At 46.5% G+C, this 23421-nt stretch overlaps 1 protein-coding gene across 1 annotated transcript; it reads right to left on the reverse strand.

Annotated features, from left to right (window-relative positions):
- Positions 1-3060: 3060 nt before the first annotated feature.
- On the reverse strand, positions 3061-11613 carry LOC143774777 (vomeronasal type-2 receptor 26-like). The gene is made up of 5 exons (XM_077262542.1): positions 11587-11613; positions 11319-11537; positions 8680-8803; positions 7690-8595; positions 3061-3122 (listed from the first exon to the last, which is right to left on the reverse strand). Exons 1-5 carry the CDS (start codon positions 11611-11613, stop codon positions 3061-3063), a joined length of 1338 nt encoding a protein of 445 aa, XP_077118657.1.
- Positions 11614-23421: the final 11808 nt, after the last annotated feature.

Below are 23421 nucleotides of genomic sequence, written 5' to 3' on the forward strand. Positions count from 1 at the left end.
TCTTACAGTTTCTAAAGTGCTTTATTGCTTTCTTTCCCTATCTTTATTTTCATGCTGTGCGTTGTGACGTCCTATCACTATCCAGCTTCACCACAAAATGGCTGTTGCATTCCCTGCTCCTGTTTTCATACAGGCTATGAATGGCTATAGTATACTATGTGATATGATAGTGTGAGGATCACCTTGTGACGTGGACCCACTAAGCCCAGGTGATGGTGGGTATACGAACCTCAGGCGTTGGTGAAACTGGCAGGATGGCATGTGGGGAGTGAGGAAGTGGCATGTGCAGAAAATTCAAGACCAGTAGTACAGGTGCAGTGGAACGAAAGAAAAGGATGTTTGCAGAATCTGTGTTGAAACAAAAATGGTGGAGCACACCAAACGCAGGACACTAAAGTCTTAATACTAAGGCACAAGTGTGTGTGTGCCAATGGGCCATAAGTAGGGTTAGGGAGATGATGACATTGAACCATGCCAAGCAACCTGCATGACCCAATGTGGAGCACAACAGGGGGCAGAAGCCGGGGTTAAGGAAGCAGAGGCCAAGATACTCAGGACAGGTGGTTAACAGACAGCTGCAGTGCATTATGGAGAAGCCCACCTGGTCATGTGTGGTCCTTCTCTTCTCTGTGATTAGCAAATTTCATATTGTTTGACTTCACTAGGATCAGCTAATGCCTGAACATTTAACACGATTCTGATTTGCATCAAATGATTTGCTCATCTCCAATCATTTATCAGGTACTTTACGACAGACAATATCTTTGGGGGAACAATCAGGTATCATTTCTATATTTGCTTTTAGCATGTATAAATGACTGAATATGGTACAAAATCAGGAATATCTAACATCTCTACAAAGGATTGGGTGGAAAGGCTTGAGTAGGTCTGGACCTCTGGACAGATTACACCTCCTCTGCGCTACCTCTTTTACGACTGTTGTACCATAGGCGTCCCAGCAGACCCGTTAACCCATTTCCTGGAGCTCCCCTCTTTGTGACTCTCTCTCAGGTTTCTCCACCATCAAACTCCATTGTAATCACTCTGGGCCTCGGTTCTGCTCCATATTAGTAGGGCCTCCGGTCAGGCACACCCTCTGTGACCGGCAGTGCTGTTCTGGTCTTATGACCTTATCTGTCCATTCTTTCTTAACATGCTGTGTCTAGTTTTTCATGTGTGAACAGGTAATTTACTTTTTTCCGCCCTTCATTAATTTGATTATTGTCATTTAGCCTCACGCTTTATCTCTGCTTTTATTGTACATTCTGGTTTTCACTTTGCACTTTTGCATTGTATTATTTTTTATATGAGGTCGGGGGTCACTGCACTTAAACTTCCTATCATCCCAGTTTATAAATTACATCCGGTGACTAGGATCCATTATGCCTTGTTAAGACGCAGATTCGACGTTGAAACTTATTGCATGAACTCTTTACCTTCCATTTCGTTCCTGTTTGCAGTTTTTTATTACTTTTGAGTAACTATTTAACAAAAAAACCTCAGTCTACGTCCCGCTGGATCAACTTCTCATTCCATCTGACCTTCGTCAACCAATAGTGCCCATGGCTTAGTATTTTCCTCCAAACTTCATTTTCGGTATTTGAGAGGATGCCGAGATATCACAAGTACCTGAATGGCAGCTGCAGCTGGTTTCTCATGCTCTGGATCTACACCATTTGCTGAGATGCCCCCAACCCAGTGCTGTGCCTGCGCCCTGTACAACATTCTAAGGTGAGCAGTTCAGTGGTGGGTTTCTACTATTCTAGGGTCACATCTTGACGTTGTTGCGCCAGGAGGTGCCATGTTTTCTCCCTTTTTTTTCAAGCCTATTTCACCATGACTGTTTTTGAGTGCTATTATACTACACCCAATTTGGTTCAAAATTGATTGATTCTACACCATTCAACTTAGAAATTGCAACATTGAGAAGGAAAAGTTGTGGAATGATGAAAATCACAGTATTTCATCGCTAATAATGAAATAATGGAAACAAAATTTTCAAAACATCAGGATTTATTCAGTCTGGTATATGAGCCCCGTGGAGAAATCCCGGCACTTCCAGCCTCGGCAGCTATCAGTGAGGTTATTAATGGACTTCTGAGGAAGGTTCTACCACCGAATGTACTTGGGAAATCATCAGGCTCTGCTCAGCACTTCCTCTTATGACTTAGATGTTCTTGCTCCATGCTGTGTGGATGAAAGCGATGAAACCATGCTAACCCAGAAAAGTCAAACCACCAACCTGAATGTCACCGTATGTAGTAACCAGGGCCATATTTTACACTAGGCACCCGAGGTCCAGTAACTAAGGCGGCGGATTGCAGGGGGCGACACTGGCCTGTTCCCACCCTCCTCCACCAGATCAGCTTTTGTGTCGAGGGTGAGGGGGAGGCAGCGCATGCTCTGCCAGCAGTCAGTTTAGTATTTTTTTCGTGTCTTTATAGGCATGAGTAGAAAAGGAGATACGAGCCCAGCACTTCCGGCATCTTCACACTGCCTAACGTGTAGCGCGATGAGCTAATCTCTTCAGGCTTCACTGAGACATCTTCAGAGCGCCGCAGAGGACTTGATGATGAGGGAGAGGCAGCCGGGAAAGGGTAAGTATAAGGGGCTCTATATGGAGATGGGGCAGTATATTGGAATTCTGTGTGGACATGAGGCAGTATAGGGCAGCTTATTAAGGTGATGTGACAGTGTAGGGAGGTGGGAAAAGAGAGGAGACCTGGAGGGAAGACTGAGAGTGCAGCAGGGAAAAGTGCAGGCCTTGCAGATTCCGTGACTGTGTCCACTGTTCGCGTACTGCATATTGCAAAGCCTCCATTGTCTCCCATTCCTGGAGGTGACACACTCTAGACCAGTGACTGCTGCGTGCACGCGGTCCCGCCGAGTACAGGTGACTAGGCCGCAACTAACTGACTCCTCACCTGCATGCGGAGCAGAGCTGCGCTCCAGCATGATCACCCATTGAGCTGAGCCTTATGTGAGGAAACGGTGGGAACAAGAGCCCACCTAGGACAGTAAAGACTCCCCGCTTGCATCGAGAACCGGATCTCCATCTACTCAGGACAACTCTGGTACGTCAAGTGCCGCTGGTGTCAGCGCCACCGTTGGAGACCGAGACACTGCAATCAAGAAACCGACAGACTGATAAGTTTACTCTCTTGTGAACATTTTCGTTACTCTTATTTTCCCTATTCATCTATTCCGTTCCCACATTGCTCTATACCTTACCTCCCATACTCCCTCTCTCCCTGCATGGAGTTTACCTCTGTTAATAAATTTGTTACCTCTTGATCTGCCTCGTGTCCGTGATGACATCCCGGTTCCTGCATTTCCCCATTTACATATACAGAGCTCCTGTGTGATATGTCACTGGTGATCACTGTATTACCTGTACACTATACACTATATACAGAGCTCCTGTGTATAATGTCACCTGCGATCGATGTATTACCTGTACACTGACACTATATACAGAGCTCCTGTGTATAATGTCACTGGTGATCACTGTATTACCTGTACACTGACACTATATAAAGAGCTCCTGTGTATAATGTCACTGGTGATCACTGTATTACCTGTACACTATACACTATCTATATAGAGCTACTGTGTATAATGTCACTGGTGATCACTATATTACCTGTACACTGACACTATATACAGAGCTCCTGTGTATTATGGCACTTAGTATTATTTTTTTTTTAATTAATGATCAGTATTGTATTCGGTCACTATATGGTGGTAATATGTGGTCTGGTCACGGTGTGATGGTATTTGTTGCTTGCATGTGGTATTATTCGGTTACTATGTGGTGGCAATATGTGGTCTGCTCATGGTGTGGGGGTATTTGTTTGTTGCATCTGGTATTATTCGGTTACTATGTGATGTTAATATGTGGTGATCGATGGGAACTGTTAATGGGTGATTGGTGAGGATGTGGTGCAGAAGAGGAGTTTTTCCAACAGTGGGTGGTGGGACTGTGGAAGGTTCGAGGGGTGGAGGTGGAACTGAGGTTGAGCCTAGGTGGAGTTTCAAGGGAGCCTGAAAATGTTGCCACTATGGGGCCCTGAAACTCTTAGTGGCAGCCCTGCATGGGGTGGTCATATTTATTCAAGAGCATAATAATGACACTTTTATGTTTAAGGCTGCCCTGTCAGGATGTGCTGCAGAAGTCCAGACAAAAGGGAAGTCTACACAAGTGAGCTCTGGCTGTGAAAAGTCATCGTGGCCTCAGGACCATATGAAGAAAGAGTGAGAATAACTCCAATCAGAGAAGATGTTACCTATAAGGTGCCTGGATATAAATGAACATTTCATTGGCCATTTTCTACCTTTAAACAACTGCTGATCTATTATATGATGCCGACCACAAGTTGATTAAAACACCACTGCAGTATTTTTTTAAATTTTACTGCTGGAGTGGTGCTTTAAATCTAAGATCCGTGACCCTACTCTTATACTTACCCTCCGCCATCTTCCCCTCCTATTGCCGCCGCTCCCGTTGGTCTCCGACAGTTTGTGACCTGCCAGAATGCTCCAGGGTTTCATGGGGCGAGCCTGAGGTCACAACTCAGTACAAGATTATGAAAGCCTCATTCTGGCCCTCATAGATTTGCAATGAAAGTATGTGATGTAGCTTCTGACTTCCTGACAGTCAGAAGTTGCTGTCACAAGATGGTGCCACGGGACAGGAGGGGCACTGAAAAAAAGGTGAAGATGCATGAGGAACTTACAGTAAAAGCACCATTCCAGTGCTGAAAAAAAATGCTGGAATTGTGTTTTAATAGCCTGCTTATATAGTCTCTGACATCACTTTCATGTCCGCAGAACGATTGGTAATATGATCGTCCTGTGCGCATAAGAAGAATAGCATTGTTCTCTGCAGCACATGTGTACACAGGATCATGTGATGCAGAGAATGATGATATTTAGGAAAGTATGAAAATAATTTCACCCCACATTCAAACATTTTCCTTGTGCATCGAGTGGTTGACAGCCTGCTTAGAGTGGACGATATTTGGTTTCTGATTATCAGCCGCAGTATAAATGCACCTTAAAGAATACAGTGGGGAAAAAAGCATTTAGTCAGCCACCAATTGTGCAAGTTCTTCCACTTTAAAAGATGAGAGAGGCCTGTAATTGACATCATAGGTAGACCACAACTATGAGAGTCAAAATGAAAAAAACAAATCCTGAAAATCACCTTGTCTGGTTTTGCAAGACTTATTTTGCAAATTATGGTGGAAAATAAGTATTTGGTCATTAACAAAAGTTAATCTCAATATTTTGTTATATATCTTTTGTTGGCAGTGACAGAGGTCAAATGTTTTCTGTAAGTCTTCACAAGATTGGCACACACTGTTGGTGGTATGTTGGCCCATTCCTCCATGCAGATCTCTAGAGCAATGATGTTTTGGGCCTGTCCCTGGGCAACACGGACTGATCTTGAGATTGGTTAGGCCACTCCAGGACCTTCATATGCTTCTTACGAAGCCACTCCTTTGTTGCCCTGGCGGTGTGCTTGGGATCATCATCATGCTGAAAGACCCATCCACGTTTCATCTTTAATGCCCTTGCTGATGGAAGGAGGTTTACACTCAAAATCTCATGATACATGGCCCCATTCACTCTTTCATGTACACGGATCAGTCGTCCTGGCCCCTTGGCAGAGAAACAGCCCCAAAGCATGATGTTGCTACCCCCATGCTTCACAGTAGGTATAGTGTTCTTTGGATGCAGCTGAGCATTCTGTCTCCTCCAAACACGATGAGTTTTGTCTCTACCAAACAGTTCTACTTTTGTTTCATCAGACCATATGACTTTCTCCCAATACTCTTCTGGATAGTCCAAATGCTCTCTAGCAAACTTCAGACGGGCCCGGACATGTACTGGCTTAAGCAGGGGGACACGTCTGGCACTGCAGGATCTGAGTCCCTGGTGGTGTAGTGTGTTACTGATGGTAGCCTTTGTTACAGTGGTCCCAGCACTATGCAGGTCATTCACTAGGTTCTGTTCTGGGATTTTTGCTCACCGTTCTTGTGATCATTTTGACCCCACGGGGTGAGATCTTGCGTGGAGCCCCAGATCGAGGGAGATTATCAGTGGTCTCCTATGTCTTCCATTTTCTTATTATTGCTCCCACAGTTGAATTCATCACACCAAGATGCTTGCCTATAGCAGATTCAGTCTTCCCAGCTGGGTGCAGGGCTACAATTTTGTTTCTGGTGTTCTTCGACAGCTCTTTGGTCGTCACCATAGTGGAGTTTGGAGTGTGACTGTTTGAGGTTGTGAACAGGTGTCTTTTATACTGATAACAAGTTCAAACAGGTGCCATTACTACAGGTAATGAGTGGAGGACAGAGGAGCCTCTTAACCCCTTTACCCCCAAGGGTGGTTTGCACGTTAATGACCGGGCCAATTTTTACAATTCTGACCACTGTCCCTTTATGAGGTTATAACTCTGGAATGCTTCAACGGATCTGTTTTCTCGTGACATATTGTACTTCATGATAGTGACTTTGAATTTTTATGCCCTTAAATCACAGAGATATGTCACACAAAATACTTAATAAGTAACATTTCCCACATGTCTACTTTACATCAGCAAAATTTAGGAACCAACATTTTTTTTTGTTAGGGAGTTATAAGGGTTAAAAGTTGCCAGCAATTTCTCATTTTTGCAACATCATTTTTTTTAGGGACCACATCTCATTTGAAGTCATTTTGAGGGGTCTATATGATAGAAAATACCAAAGTGTGACACCATTCTAAAAACTGCACCCCTCAAGGTGCTCAAAACCACATTCAAGAAATTTATTAACCCTTCAGGTGTTTCACAGGAATTTTTGGAATGTTTAAATATAAATTAACATTTAAATTTTTTTTACACAAAATTTATTTCAGCTCCAATTTGTTTTATTTTACCAAGGGTAACAGGAGAAAATGGACCACAAAAGTTGTTGTACAATTTGTGCTGACTACGCTGATACCCCATATGTGGGGGTAAACCACTGTTTGGGCGCACCGCAGAGCTCGGAAGGGAAGGAGCGCCATTTGACTTTTCAATGCAAAATTGACTGAAATTGAGATGGAACGCCATGTTGCGTTTGGAGAGCCCCTGATGTGCCTAAACATTGAAACCCCCACAAGTGACACCATTTTGGAAAGTAGACCCCTTAAGGAACTTATCTAGATGTGTGGTGAGCACTTTGACCCACCAAGTGCTTCACAGAAGTTTATAATGCAGAGCCGTAAAAATAAAAAATCATATTTTTTCACAAAAATTATCTTTTTGCCCCCAATTTTTTATTTTCCCAAGGGTAAGAGAAGAAATTGGACCACAAAAGTTGTTGTGCAATTTGTCCTGAGTACGCCGGTACCCCATATGTGGGGGTAAACAACTGTTTGGGCACATGGCAGAGCTCGGAAGGGAACCTCTAATGATGTGAAAATTGAGTAGGGTCGTGTCCATTTAAAGTGACTAGGGCAGCATATTTGCAAATACGGCTTTGTTCTTGCAATATAGAATACATGAGATAACAACACTTTCAGATATATATTTATAGTTGAATGGCTTCATTTTACATAATGTTTTTACTGTTTTTAATCAATCTCTAGTAGGGTTTCCTGGTAGAATTAAAGTGACTACATATGGTCAAGGTCACAGATCAAACTAGGATGTCCTACCTTGACCAAACTCTTTTCTCATTAGATTTTGCCTGACATTCAAGTGAGGTCGAAACAATATAATGAAACATTTGGGTAAGAATATACAAACAACAACGGCCCAACTAGAAGAAAGGATAGCGAAGATCTCCATGGCCACTGTGTACTTCCCGTGGGAGCTGAGAGTTGCTGGGATGAAGGATATCCAGACACAAAGGAAGGCCAACATGCTAAATGTAATATACTTGGCCTCATTGAAACTGTCAGGAAGTCTCCTAACCAAGAATGCCACGATGAAGCTAACAGTGGCCAGAAGACCTAAATACCCCAACATAACCCAAAATGCAAAAGGGGAACCCTCATTACAGTTAAGAATGAGAACCATAGAAAGAGTCTGGGTGTCATACTCAGGAAATGGAGGAGAGTAAGAAAGCCAAGTCACACAGACAGATATCTGGATGAGAACACAAATTACAATAACAGAGAAGGACAGTTTTCCCCCAGTCCATCGTTGTAAACTAGTCCCAGGCTTGGTGGCCTTGAAAGCAATAACAACTGTTATGGTTTTTGCCAAGACGCAAGAGATGGTTAGAGTAAAAGCCAAGCCAAATGCTACTTGTCGCAACAGGCACTTCTCAGGATGTGGATATCCAATGAAAGCTAATGAACTAAGGAAGCAGAAAAATAAGGCTACGAGGAGAAGACAGCTAAGGGACCAGTTATTGGCTCGAACTACTGGTGTTGTGTTGTAACGAATAAAGATGCCTAGAGCTCCAAGAGGGATGAGTGATGAAACAATAGACAGGGCTGCCAAGCTGATACCCATGGCTTCATCATAGGAAAGAAATTCAATGGTTCTTCGTAAGCACATGTCCTGCTGGGTATTGGGCCAAGTATCCCAAGGGCATTTTTGGCACTCCACCGCATCTAGAGAAGAATATTGTTTGTAAAATCTAAACTATAAGTATAAATGATAAAATACATCATACCTTTACACTGTTATTTTGGTACCTGTCTCATTTGCAATCTCTCCTGTTGGGCATTGGACACAGTCGAAGCAGCAAGTTGGCTTTCCTGGAATTGTTGCCTTTCGAGATCCCAAAGGACAACTCGGACTACATTTTGATTGAGGATTCTAAACATAGGAATTTATCATATGGAAAATTACATGTTGAAAGCGAGAGTACAAAGTATTACAGACTACCAAGACAGAGCTTGACATTTCACACTGATGATACTGTTATGGTTTCCAATGGCAAGGAAACATCAGAAGCATAGAATAAACGGACAAGCTCTCGGGTGATGGAAACTAGAGCTGACCGCGATGCTAAACCTACACACCACACTAGAAGTAGCCAGGGGGCATTCCTGCGTTGTCTCTAGATGCCGCGCGCCAGCCGGAGAACTAACTACCCGTGGTAGAAGAAAACACAGTCCTGGCTTGCCTCCAGAGAATGTCCCCACAGGAGATAGCAGCCCCCCACATATAATAACGGTGAGAGCAGATGAAAAGACACACGTAGTATGAAAGCAGATTTAGCACAGAGAGGCCCGCTAACTAAATAGCAGAAAGATACAACAGAGGACTTCGCGGTCAGCTGCAAAACCCTTCAAAACACCATCCTGAAATTACCTTAACTCATGTGACAACTCATGCCACTGGAGTGGTAATTTCAGCCCAACAAGAGCTTCCAGCTGCAGAGATTCACATAAGTGCAAACTGGACAAAACATACAAAAATAGACTTAAGGACTAAAGTGTCCAACTTAGCTGAGCAGAAAACTGGGAGCAGGAACATGCAACAGAATCACTCTGGATACATTGATGGCCAGCATTAGAATGACTGAGGAGCAAGGTTAAATAGGATACTCCCACATCCTGATAGGAACAGGTGAACTGAGAAGGCAAAGCTTGCAGGACACCAGTACCACAAGAGACCACCGGGGGAGCCCACGAACCGAATCACAACATGATACATATCTTTGTGAGATATCGCGCCCGCTCAGTCAAATGGTTTCTCGTGCAGTTGGATCACTCCCAGGCGCAGGGCAGTGGGGTACTCGGTACCGGGTCCCTCGGTCTCGGTTCTGGGGATGTCACGGTGGCCCGACCCGGTCCGTGGCCCTGCTAAGGGGCGCCCAATTAAAGGTGTAGTTTGTCAAGTGTTCGTGACGCCACCTGTGGTGTTTGGTCAGGGTGACGACGCTGCTTAGGGGTCCGCTGGGGTGATGTTATGGCAGCTAGATGGAATACCTTCTCACAGGTGAAGTAAGTCCCCAGGGCTTCCCAGTAAGGTAGATGGTGATGGTGTAGGTCGCAGTAAATCATGAGGACACAAGGTTGCAGTCTCTTTACCTTTTACTGTAGACTTCAGCGTCCACCATCCAGAGCACTGCTAACAGGGCTGGCTGAATCCGGCCGGTCCGAAGACACATCCAGAGTTCCCTTTGCAGGTGGAAATCAGTAGCCTTCCTACTAGCGCCTGTGTGTTGTAGTACTTCCCTGCTGAGCACCACGGGATAGTCCTCACAACTGTTGTGTATGTTTCTGATATTCTCTCTCCGTCCCCCAGATGGTATGGATAGGACGACCCGTATGACGGGGTAGGCCTGGAGCTATTTTATAGGGACCCTAGTGTCGCCCCTCTCCCACAATTTGCCTCCGTTGTCTTCATTAGGTATTAAGGTTGGGCAGCCAAATTGGAATTAATTGTCCTGCCGTAGTTCAAAGTAATGCGTAGAGCCAATTACTCCCTCAGTGTTCTGGCCACCGGCTATGCGCCTCAGAAGGAGTCCGCCGATCTCGGGGCAGACCCTCCTACTGGTGTTATCTCCTTGTGCTGTGATCTCGTTTCTCACTCTCCACAATATACTTCGCTTCGTGTCCTTTCTTAGGATGCTGCCACAATGTAGTGCAGGTGGAGCTCCGTAACGTTCTATCTCTTGCTCTGTCTCTGCCAGGATCCCACCCCTGACAGGGACCTCTGTCTGCAGCTCAGATGTTCCTCCTTCTCTCCCTGTCTGCCTGACAGGTCTTCTCTGGGTCTCACCCAGGCAGCTTCTCCCTGACTTCCCTTCCAACCCACCGGTTTTACCCGTGTGTGAGGAGTGGCCTAGTACATAGAATCTTTGCTCCCCCTAGTGGGCTGGAGTGTGAAGTGTAGTGTGTGACTGTGATACCTGGTCAGATGAACTCCTTTAGTGCCATCAGACGTAACATCACTCCCCCTGATGGAAGAGCGACATTACTGCAATGACCAGGACTCTGGGGCGCTGCACATACGCACTATGCTTTGCCCAACTGTGGGCAAAGCCGAAAAGCAGAAGTGCGCATGCGCGAGAAACAATTTGCCTGTGCGGGCATGATATCTCACAGCGATCTGCGTCTTCCATGTCAAGGACTGCGTGAAGCAGCCAAGGAGAGGGGTGGAGTGAGTGAACCGAAGCCACGCCTATCGGACCGGACGGGCACTATTATCATACATCATGGGAGAAATATAAAAGGTTTTAATGAATGATACATGGGGAGTCAGGGGGTTACATAAGTATTTAGGGAATGCATAGCTGACACTGAATAAAATATTTTTAGCTGGTAGCAAAGAAAAGAGGTGACAGGTTCCCTTTAAACCTGCGCAGAACATAATGACTTACCTTGGTACTCCATATAATGGCTGCATTGTTCATTTTCATTTGATTCCCTTCCAGGGAACTGGAATCATAACTTCCCACTATCTTCTGCTCCATGGAACCAGTGGAGCTTAGTTGCCAGTTTACTATGTCGTAGAGGGCTGGAGGATCCCCTTTATCATCAAAAAATATGTGAGTATTGTCTTTAGTCTCAAAATCTACAGTTTTAATATAATGAAGCAGCTGAAGAAATACAAAAGATTAATTTTTATTTTATAATCAATGACGTCACAAATGTAGCATTTTCAAAGCCTGACATCATCTACTATTCACTCAAGTTCCACGAAGAAGGGCTTACTCACATATTGACTACTGCAATGTTTCTCCAGAAGGAGAGGAACCACCAACCTATTCTCTAACCCATTGAGTCAGAAGTCTCTGAAGCTCATGTCATAACTTGAAGCTACTGGGCTCCAATACAAAATGTTTTAAAGCGGGGGCGTGGCCTATCTGCTGATGGAGTAGGTCACACAGAGCGGGAGCTCCTCAGCCAGGAACCCTAAAGCGGCTCTTATCTACCTCCTCTGCGATAATCTTCACCTCCAAGATATTGGCGCTGGTCCCCGCTGCGGTGGTGAGTGCATGGGGAAAGCGAAAGCAGGCGCCCGTGACCCCTCGAGGAGAATTCCCGACTTCTTCGCCGCCGCCCTCGCCGAAAGCCAAGATGGCGCCGTCCTCCCCCAGGTCTTCGCGCTCTGCGCATCGTAACGCTCAGGCGTCGCAGTCCGGAGGTGCGGCGCTGAAGTCCAACGCAGCAGCGTTCCATTCTGGCGGTGAGGCGTCGCGTTCAGGCGCTGCAGCGTCGGATTCGGTCGATGGCCCGGTGACTGCTGCTCTCCTCAAAGGCCTTCTTGGTGACCTTAGAGCTTCCATCCAAGAGGATATGCGTTCTATGCTGGCTGAACTTAAAGGGGAAGTGGTGGAACTGGGTAATCGTACAGACCGCCTGGAGCGTAAGATGGCGGAGCTGGTTTCTTCGCATAATGAACTCTGGGATGCTCATGAGGCCCTGCAATCCATGGCTACTAAAACCCACTCTAAAGCCCTGTGGACCTTGAAGATAGGTCCAGGAGAAACAACGTCAAACTTAGGGGCATTGAGGAATCTATACTTTCAGGAGATTTGAAGTTATTCCTGCAAGACTTTGTGGCTGCAGCTCTCCCTCATCTTGCTCCAAGGGAGGTCATAATCGACCGTATACACAGGATCCCTAAACCGTCTGGCTTGGGTCCCTCCGTTCCAAGAGATGTGCTGGCTCGCATACATTTCTACGAGATGAAGGAAGATTTTCTCCAGGCTCTACGGAAAGATCCAGCGCTCCCTGATAGGTTCACACGCATAGCTGTTTTTCCGGATCTCTCCCCAGGTACTTTGGCGCTTCGGAGGGCCTTTGGCCCCTACACCACGATCCTTAGAGAGATGGGTATCCAGTACCGCTGGGGATTTCCTACCAAGCTTCTCATTCGCAAAGATGGCTCGATCACCACCTGCCTAATTCCGGCTCACGCTGCCTCCGCTCTCTCCAAATGGGGACTCGCGACTCCTGAATCTCCGGCTTCGGCATCCCTTTCTAAGACTGGAGGTAACAGAGGCCCCAGGGCCCGCATTGTTCCTGATTGGGAGGAGGTCTGACTCCACGGTCTTGCGGTTCCTGGCTATTTTCCCGCACGGTTATACTCTGGTTTTTTTTTCTTTTATTTTTTCTTGGTTTTTGTTGCTGTGCTGAGCCCTCTTTTGAGGTTCTCTGCAACCTTCTTTTGCCCCATAGGTGAACTGTTTTTCTGACTCTCACCTTTTGGACTCAGGGTATTCCTGAATGGACTCCGGTCCGCTAGTTTACTTGTTACTTGTCGTATGTCCTGTTTGTGTCCTCCCATCTCCTTCTCCCCTCCCCCCGGTCTGCACACATGTATGCTCTAGTCCATTGATTACATGGCATCTTTTCTTATTCACAGGTTGTCGGTGTTTGATGATTACCAAACTGTTTTTATGTTCTCATTATGAGTATCTCGCTATATTCAATTAATGTTAATGGCCTTAACTCCCCGGGCAAGAGGTCTGTTGTGTGGCGCCAATTAGGTAAATCCCGACATGACATTTTGTGCCTTCAGGAAACGCATTTGCTGGAATGTGATAATCAGAGAATGCATTCAGGTTTATACCCGCACCAGTTTTTTGCTAACGGCCCGTCTAAAAAGGCGGGAGTAGCTATTTTCTTTAGCAGGTCCAACTCCTTTCAGTTGGTTCGTTCCATTGCAGACCCGCTGGGTAGGTTTCTTGTGGTGCTATGCCTCATTAACAACGCACCCTATACCATTGCCTCGATCTATGCCCCTAATGTGGGGCAGCTCAGGTTTCTGGAGGGGGTTTTTCTAACTCTTCACGACATTCAGCATGGTCATCAATTGATTGCTGGCGACTTCAATGTCCCAATGTCTAAAGATTTAGATTGTTCTACCTCCTCACTGTCAAGATGTGAAGCGGGTCCCCTAATTAATTCTTTCAACCTTCATGATATTTGGAGATATCTGCATTGCGGCGAGAGAGACTACACGTTTTTGTCTCCCAGACATGGTTCCTATAGCAGGATTGACTTTGTACTGGTGAATGACGTGGCTCTCCCTCACTGTACCTCAGCAGATATTGGCGGCATTACCTGGTCGGACCATGCTCCGGTGTCCCTCACCCTGGAGGACCCCTTGGCCATTAGACCCCCCGGGCACTGGCGTCTCAACGCCCATCTCCTTGCTGACCAAACCAACTCCCAATGTATAGAGGCGGCTTTGGGTGATTTTTTCGCCTACAATGATACTCCTGACACAGCGGATGACACTCTTTGGTTTGCTCACAAGGCGGTAGTTAGGGGCCACTTCATCAAACTGGCAGCTAAGGCCAAAAGGCAGTATAACGCGGTCCTTTGCTCGGCTCTGGAGGACTTATCTCGACTGGAGTCTGCCCACAAATTATCTCCTACTCCAGCCCTTCTTTCTGACCTTTCTAAGGCCCGTATGCATGTTCGCAACCTTCTCCTCCATAGAGCTGAGAAGAACCTGAGGAAATCTAGAGCAAAGTTCTACACAATGGGGGACCGAGCAGGTGCTGTCCTGGCCAGACGTGTTAGGAAGAGAGAGGCTCAGTCCAAGATCCCATTCTTGCTCAGGCCTGACGGCTCCCGGGTGTGCAACCCGATTCAGATTGCTGAGGAGTTTGCTTCCTATTACTCCTCGCTCTATGATCTCGGGTCTGACCTAGGGATTCCCCAGCCTTCGCGGGAGTCAATTTTGGCATTCTTGGATGGGGCTAATCTCCCCTCGGTTACCCAGGAACAGCTCGCCTTCTTAAACTCCCCCATTGTTGAGTCTGAACTCTCACAAATTGTCAGAGATGCCAATAAAGGTTCCTCCCCTGGGCCGGATGGTTTTTCTTTTCTCTACTACGCGCAGTTCTTTTCTGTTCTCTCCCCTTACCTCCTGCGGCTTTTTAATAGTTGGTTGTCGGCAGGTAGTATTAGGGCTGAGGGATTGGAGGCTTCCATTGCGACTCTCCCCAAACAAGGGAAACCCCCAACATCCCCGGGGAATTTCCGCCCGATAGCACTGCTAAACTGCGATGTGAAGATCTATGCAAAGGTCTGGGCCAACAGACTATTCGCAGTTCTCCCTAGTCTTATTCACCCTGATCAAGTTGGGTTCGTCCCGGGTAGGCAGACCAGAGATGGCACCAGGCGCCTGATAGACCTTTTGGATGTGGTGTAAGGGAGGGGCCTCCCCAGTGTATTTCTGTCGCTCGACGCCGAAAAAGCGTTCGACAGGGTACACTGGGACTATATTGAACTCACTCTGGGGAGATTCGGGATTACTGGCCAAATTGGTAGAGCAGTTATGGCATTGTACTCCAACCCCTGTGCGTCGGTTCGTTCGGCGGGTTTTAATTCTCGGACATTCCCTATTCGTAATGGTACGCGTCAGGGCTGCCCCCTCTCTCCGATTATCTTCGCTCTGGTCATGGAGCCCCTGGCTGCAAGAGTTAGACAGTCGACGGATATAAAGGGAATTGTGGTGGGGGGATCGGAACATAAAATCGGTCTCTATGCCGACGACGTAGTATTAACTTGCACTTCGCCCTTAACCTCGTTGAATGCCATCACCTCCATTCTAACTGAATTTTCAGCGGTTTCGTATTATAAGCTTAATTTGACTAAATCCACAATTTTTCCCCTGTTTCTCCCGGCTTCCCTGTTGTGAATTTGCTTTTTGCTCCCTCTAGTGGTTACTAGTTTTTTGACTCTGGTTTTTCTGTCATTCCTTTTATCCGCACCTGGGTCGTTAGTTAGGGGTGTTGCTATATAAGCTCCCTGGACCTTCAGTTCAATGCCTGGCAACGTAGTTATCAGAGCTAGTCTGCTGTGCTCTTGTCTACTGATCCTGGTTCCAGTTATATCAGCTAAGTCTGCCTTTTGCTTTTTGCTATTTGTTTTGGTTTTGTATTTTTGTCCAGCTTGTTCCAAATCTATATCCTGACCTTTGCTGGAAGCTCTAGGGGGCTGGTGTTCTCCCCCCGGACCGTTAGACGGTTCGGGGGTTCTTGAATTTCCAGTGTGGATTTTGATAGGGTTTTTGTTGACCATATAAGTTACCTTTCTTTATTCTGCTATCAGTAAGCGGGCCTCTCTGTGCTAAACCTGGTTCATTTCTGTGTTTGTCATTTCCTCTTACCTCACCGTCATTATTTGTGGGGGGCTTCTATCCAGCTTTGGGGTCCCCTTCTCTGGAGGCAAGAAAGGTCTTTGTTTTCCTCTACTAGGGGTAGCTAGATTCTCCGGCTGGCGCGTGTCATCTAGAATCAACGTAGGAATGATCCCCGGCTACTTCTAGTGTTGGCGTTAGGAGTAGATATATGGTCAACCCAGTTACCACTGCCCTATGAGCTGGATTTTTGTATTCTGCAGACTTCCACGTTCCTCTGAGACCCTCGCCATTGGGGTCATAACAGTTTGCCAGGCCAGTATTAAATGTTTAATGCATTGCAGAAGAGGGATTATAAGAAAGAAGATTCTGAGTTTTTTTTTTCTCCTTCCCCTTTACCTCAGAGTGGTTATGCTTGCTGCAGACATGAATGTCCAGACCTTGATTACAAGTGTGGACCAGCTGGCTACTCGTGTGCAGGGCATACAAGACTATGTTATCAGAAATCCTAGGTCAGAACCTAAAATACCGATTCCTGAACTGTTTTCCGGAGACAGGTTTAAGTTTAGGAATTTCGTGAATAATTGTAAATTGTTTTTGTCCCTGAGACCCTGTTCATCAGGAGATTCTGCTCAGCAAGTAAAAATTGTTATTTCGTTCTTACGGGGCGACCCTCAGGATTGGGCTTTTTCGCTGGCGCCAGGAGATCCGGCATTGGCTGATCTTGATGCGTTTTTTCTGGCGCTCGGTTTACTTTATGAGGAACCCAATCTTGAGATTCAGGCAGAAAAGGCCTTGCTGGCTATGTCTCAGGGGCAGGACGAGGCTGAAGTGTATTGCCAAAATTTCGGAAATGGTCCGTGCTGACACATTGGAACGAGTGTGCACTGGCCGCTAATTTTAGAAATGGCCTTTCTGAAGCCATTAAGAATGTTATGGTGGGTTTTCCCATTCCCACAGGTCTGAATGATACTATGGCACTGGCTATTCAAATTGACCGGCGGTTGCGGGAGCGCAAAACCGCAAATTCCCTCATGGTGTTGTCTGAACAGACACCTAATTCGGTGCAATGTGATAGAAAAACCGCAAATTCCCTCATGGTGTTGTCTGAACAGACACCTGATTTAATGCAATGTGATAGAATCCTGACTAGAAATGAGCGGAAAATTCATAGACGCCGGAATGGCTTGTGCTACTACTGTGGTGATTCTACACATGTTATCTCAGCATGCTCTAAACGTATAGCTAAGGTTGTTAGTCCTGTCACCGTTGGTAATTTGCAACCTAAATTTATTCTGTCTGTAACTTTGATTTGCTCACTGTCATCTTATCCTGTCATGGCGTTTGTAGATTCAGGTGCTGCCCTGAGTCTCATGGATCTCTCATTTGCTAAGCGCTGTGGATTTACTCTTGAACCATTAGAAAATCCTATTCCTCTTAGGGGTATTGATGCTACACCATTGGCAGCAAATAAACCGCAGTATTGGACTCAGGTTACCATGTGCATGACTCCTGAACACCGCGAGGTGATACGTTTCCTGGTTTTACATAAAATGCATGATTTGGTCGTTTTAGGGCTGCCATGGTTACAGACCCATAATCCCGTCCTGGACTGGAAGGCTATGTCAGTCTCAAGTTGGGGCTGTCGTGGTATTCATGAGGATTCCCTGCCTGTGTCTATTGCTTCTTCTACGCCTTCGGAAGTTCCGGAGTATTTGTCTGATTATCAGGATGTGTTCAGTGAGTCTGAGTCCAGTGCACTGCCTCCTCATAGGGACTGTGACTGTGCTATAGATTTGATCCCAGGCAGTAAATTTCCTAAGGGAAGACTGTTTAATCTGTCGGTACCTGAACATACCGCTATGCGTTCATATATCAAGGAGTCTCTGGAAAAAGGACATATTCGTCCGTCTTCTTCCCCTCTTGGTGCGGGATTCTTTTTTGTGGCAAAAAAGGACGGATCTTTGAGACCTTGTATTGATTATCGGCTTTTAAATAAGATCACTGTCAAATTTCAGTATCCTTTACCGCTGTTGTCTGACTTGTTTGCCCGGATTAAGGGTGCCAAGTGGTTCACCAAGATAGACCTTCGTGGTGCGTACAACCTTGTGCGCATTAAGCAAGGTGATGAATGGAAAACCGCATTCAATACGCCCGAAGGTCATTTTGAGTACTTGGTGATGCCTTTTGGGCTCTCCAATGCGCCTTCAGTTTTTCAGTCCTTTATGCATGACATTTTCCGGAAGTATCTGGATAAATTTTTGATTGTTTATCTGGATGATATTTTGGTTTTTTCTGATAATTGGGATTCGCATGTGGAGCAGGTCAGGTTGGTCTTTAAAATTTTGCGTGAAAATTCTTTGTTTGTCAAGGGCTCAAAGTGTCTCTTTGGTGTACAGAAGGTTCCCTTTTTGGGGTTCATTTTTTCCCCTTCTGCTGTGGAGATGGACCCAGTCAAGGTCCGAGCTATTCTTGATTGGACTCAGCCCTCGTCAGTTAAGAGTCTTCAGAAGTTCTTGGGCTTCGCTAACTTCTACCGTCGTTTTATCGCTAATTTTTCTAGCATTGTGAAACCTTTGACAGATATGACCAAGAAGGGCTCCGATGTAGCTAACTGGGCTCCTGCTGCCGTGGAGGCTTTCCAGGAGTTGAAACGCCGGTTTACTTCGGCGCCTGTTTTGTGCCAGCCTGACGTCTCACTTCCCTTTCAGGTTGAGGTGGATGCTTCGGAGATTGGGGCAGGGGCCGTTTTGTCGCAGAGAGGCCCTGGTTGCTCTGTTATGAAACCTTGTGCCTTTTTCTCTAGGAAGTTTTCGCCTGCCGAGCGAAATTATGATGTGGGCAATCGGGAGTTGTTAGCCATGAAATGGGCATTTGAGGAGTGGCGTCATTGGCTCGAGGGTGCTAAGCATCGTGTGGTGGTCTTGACTGATCACAAAAATCTGATGTATCTCGAGTCTGCTAAACGCCTTAATCCGAGACAGGCCCGCTGGTCATTGTTTTTCTCCCGTTTTGATTTTGTTGTCTCGTATTTACCAGGTTCAAAGAATGTGAAGGCCGATGCTCTTTCTAGGAGCTTTGTGCCTGATGCTCCTGGAGTCGCTGATCCTGTTGGTATTCTTAAAGATGGAGTTATCTTGTCAGCTATTTCTCCGGATCTGCGACGTGTGTTGCAGAGATTTCAGGCTGATAGGCCTGAGTCTTGTCCACCTGACAGACTGTTTGTCCCGGATAAGTGGACCAGCAGAGTCATTTCCGAGGTTCATTCCTCGGTGTTGGCAGGTCACCCGGGAATTTTTGGCACCAGAGATCTGGTGGCCAGGTCCTTTTGGTGGCCTTCCTTGTCAAGGGATGTGCGGTCATTTGTGCAGTCCTGTGGGACTTGTGCTCGAGCTAAGCCTTGCTGTTCTCGTGCCAGCGGTTTGCTCTTGCCCTTGCCTGTCCCGAAGAGACCTTGGACACATATCTCCATGGATTTCATTTCTGATCTTCCGCTATCTCAGGGCATGTCCGTTATCTGGGTGATATGTGATCGCTTCTCCAAGATGGTCCATTTGGTTCCTTTGCCTAAGCTGCCTTCCTCTTCCGATCTGGTTCCTGTGTTTTTCCAGAACGTGGTTCGTTTGCACGGCATCCCTGAGAATATTGTGTCAGACAGAGGATCCCAGTTCGTTTCCAGGTTCTGGCGATCCTTTTGTAGTAGGATGGGCATTGATTTGTCGTTTTCGTCTGCTTTCCATCCTCAGACTAATGGACAGACGGAGCGAACCAATCAGACTTTGGAGGCTTATTTGAGGTGTTTTGTCTCTGCTGATCAGGACGATTGGGTGACATTCTTGCCGTTGGCTGAGTTTGCCCTTAATAATCGGGCTAGTTCCGCCACCTTGGTTTCGCCTTTTTTCTGCAACTCTGGTTTCCATCCTCGCTTTTCTTCGGGTCATGTGGAGCCTTCTGACTGTCCTGGGGTGGATTCTGTGGTGGATAGGTTGCAGCAGATCTGGAATCATGTGATGGACAACTTGAAGTTGTCACAGGAGAAGGCTCAGCGCTTTGCCAACCGCCGCCGCGGTGTGGGTCCCCGACTACGCGTTGGGGATTTGGTATGGCTTTCTTCCCGCTTTGTTCCTATGAAGGTCTCCTCTCCCAAATTTAAACCTCGTTTTATTGGGCCTTACAAGATATTGGAAATCCTTAATCCTGTATCTTTTCGTCTGGATCTTCCTGTGTCGTTTGCTATTCACAATGTATTTCATAGGTCCTTGTTGCGGCGGTACATTGTGCCTGTAGTTCCTTCTGCTGAGCCTCCTGCTCCGGTGTTGGTTGAGGGCGAGTTGGAGTACGTGGTGGAGAAGATCTTGGATTCTCGTCTCTCCAGGCGGAGGCTTCAGTACCTGGTCAAGTGGAAGGGCTATGGTCAGGAGGATAATTCCTGGGTGGTCGCCTCTGATGTTCATGCGGCCGATTTAGTTCGTGCCTTTCATGCCGCTCATCCTGATCGCCCTGGTGGTCGTGGTGAGGGTTCGGTGACCCCTCACTAAGGGGGGGGTACTGTTGTGAATTTGCTTTTTGCTCCCTCTAGTGGTTACTAGTTTTTTGACTCTGGTTTTTCTGTCATTCCTTTTATCCGCACCTGGGTCGTTAGTTAGGGGTGTTGCTATATAAGCTCCCTGGACCTTCAGTTCAATGCCTGGCAACGTAGTTATCAGAGCTAGTCTGCTGTGCTCTTGTCTACTGATCCTGGTTCCAGTTATATCAGCTAAGTCTGCCTTTTGCTTTTTGCTATTTGTTTTGGTTTTGTATTTTTGTCCAGCTTGTTCCAAATCTATATCCTGACCTTTGCTGGAAGCTCTAGGGGGCTGGTGTTCTCCCCCCGGACCGTTAGACGGTTCGGGGGTTCTTGAATTTCCAGTGTGGATTTTGATAGGGTTTTTGTTGACCATATAAGTTACCTTTCTTTATTCTGCTATCAGTAAGCGGGCCTCTCTGTGCTAAACCTGGTTCATTTCTGTGTTTGTCATTTCCTCTTACCTCACCGTCATTATTTGTGGGGGGCTTCTATCCAGCTTTGGGGTCCCCTTCTCTGGAGGCAAGAAAGGTCTTTGTTTTCCTCTACTAGGGGTAGCTAGATTCTCCGGCTGGCGCGTGTCATCTAGAATCAACGTAGGAATGATCCCCGGCTACTTCTAGTGTTGGCGTTAGGAGTAGATATATGGTCAACCCAGTTACCACTGCCCTATGAGCTGGATTTTTGTATTCTGCAGACTTCCACGTTCCTCTGAGACCCTCGCCATTGGGGTCATAACACTTCCCTTCAGGTCCAAATCCAATCGAAATATGCGTTCATCTGGGCTCCCCTGGGATTCACGTACCTAGGCATCAAGATAACTAGGTTAGACAACATAGTCCGTGCAAACTGTGAGGGAACTCTTGCAGAGGTCAGAAGAGGTATGGATCATTTATCGAATACAACTCTATCATGGATGGCACGTATACAAACTGCTAAAATGTTATTCCTGCCTAAAATTATGTACCTCTTCCGTTGTCTTCCCCTCTTTATCCCCTCGAAGTTTATCTCTGCTTTCCAATCACTTATAGATCGGTTCATCTGGAACAAGAAACCTCATAGGGTCAGGCGTCGGATTATGTGCCTACCATACTTAATGGGGGGTCTGGGCGTCCCGGCGGTCCAATCTTATTATAGAGCGGCGATCCTTGAGCCTCTTAAAATTTGGTGGGAAGGGGACTCGTGTCTACCCTGGTTCCTTATCGAATCTCACTTTGCTCCCCAAAACTCGCTAAAATTGCTCTTAGAACTTCAGTTTCTCCGGGTTCCCCTTGTGGGCAAGTGTCTCCGCTCTGTTAGGACTGCTACGAAACTTTGGGCGTTGCTTATTCCCTCTATTCTGGGGTTCATGCATGATTATGTCTCGGTACGGGCCTTGGAGTATGCCATCGGGCACATCTCTCTCTCCTCTTGGAGGGGGCACGGGGTGCTCCGGGTGGCGGATCTATTCGGCTCAGATGGCCTTCTGTCATTTGAGGAGCTCTCTGGGAGGTTCTCCCTGACCGCCTCTGACTTTTTCCAATATTTCCAACTCCGTAGTTTTCTCAGGTCTCGTCGCTCATTCGGGGCCCCCCCGCCTTTGACAGAGGACCCGGTCCATAGGTTCTTCAGACCTTCCACTGTATTGCCCCATGGCATCTCCATTATTTACAAAGCCCTCCTATCCTGTGGCGTCTCTGGCAAATTTCAATTTATGTCTTCCTGGGAGTCCTCATTGGGTTTTGAGGCTTCCTTGGAGGATTGGCAGTTCGCAATGATTCATCCCTCTAAATTTTCTTCATGTATCGGTCACTTGGAACAGGTTAAAAATATACAATTACATTGGTATATTACTCCGTCCCGTCTGGCGAGGTTCTCTCCATCTTCCTCCCCCCTCTGTTGGAAGGGTTGTGGCTCTGTGGGATCTGCTTCTCATGTCTGGTGGTTATGCCCGCAGATCCGGGCTTTTTGGCGTGAGGTGGAGGCACTGATTACTGATCTGACCCGTCTCCCCCTGCTGCTGAGTGGTCAGCTCGCTATTCTGGGTATTTCCCTCATTGACCTCCCCTCTCCTCTCCGGCCCGTGATCTCTAATGTCCTTGTTGCCGCCAGACAATGTATTGCAAAATATTGGAAGTCCCCGGCCCTCCCCTCCAGAGCCGAGCTGATTGCGAAAATTGACTTACATTTTTGCTACGAGGTTATTATGGCGCAGGATTTGTCAAGGAAATCTAGGGTCCTCTCGTGGTGGGATCCATGGGTTTCCTCCGCACACATATCTCAGTCTGCACTCGCCCTCATTTAAAGTTTTTTTTTTAAAGTTTTTTTAAGCCTTTGCTTCTGTTACTGCCTTTCTCGCCATGACTGACCCTGTGATTGTGGAATTTATGTGTTTTGCTTTGACCACATTGTGGTCCTCTTGTATTATGTACTGGGTTCCTTGTTGTCCTCCTTTCCCTGTCCTCCCTCCCTTCCTTCCTCCCTCTCCCCCTCCTGATGTGGTTTTTTTTTTTGATATGTTGTTAATATGCAATCTTTCAATAAAAATTTATTGGTTAAAAAAAATGTTTTAAAGCTGCTGTACACATTAGCCTAATGTTGGTATATCTGATTTAGGACTGCTGATTCTTTTGGTTTCCGTGATGAGCTGCTTACAGAGACATTTCCTAGAGAACACAGGAGCACTCGGCAGAGTTACCGCTCCCGTGTATGAGAGAGCTGAGAAAAATAGCTGCTGGATAAACAATCAGCCAAACAGTTGTTCAGCAGGCAGCTATCTAAGGTGTAGTGGGCCCCTACCTACCATAAATACTGGTGTCCTCTTAGTTTATTCAAAGCC

This window comes from Ranitomeya variabilis, chromosome 5 (genome assembly GCF_051348905.1).
Source record: "Ranitomeya variabilis isolate aRanVar5 chromosome 5, aRanVar5.hap1, whole genome shotgun sequence".
NCBI lineage: Eukaryota > Metazoa > Chordata > Amphibia > Anura > Dendrobatidae > Ranitomeya > Ranitomeya variabilis.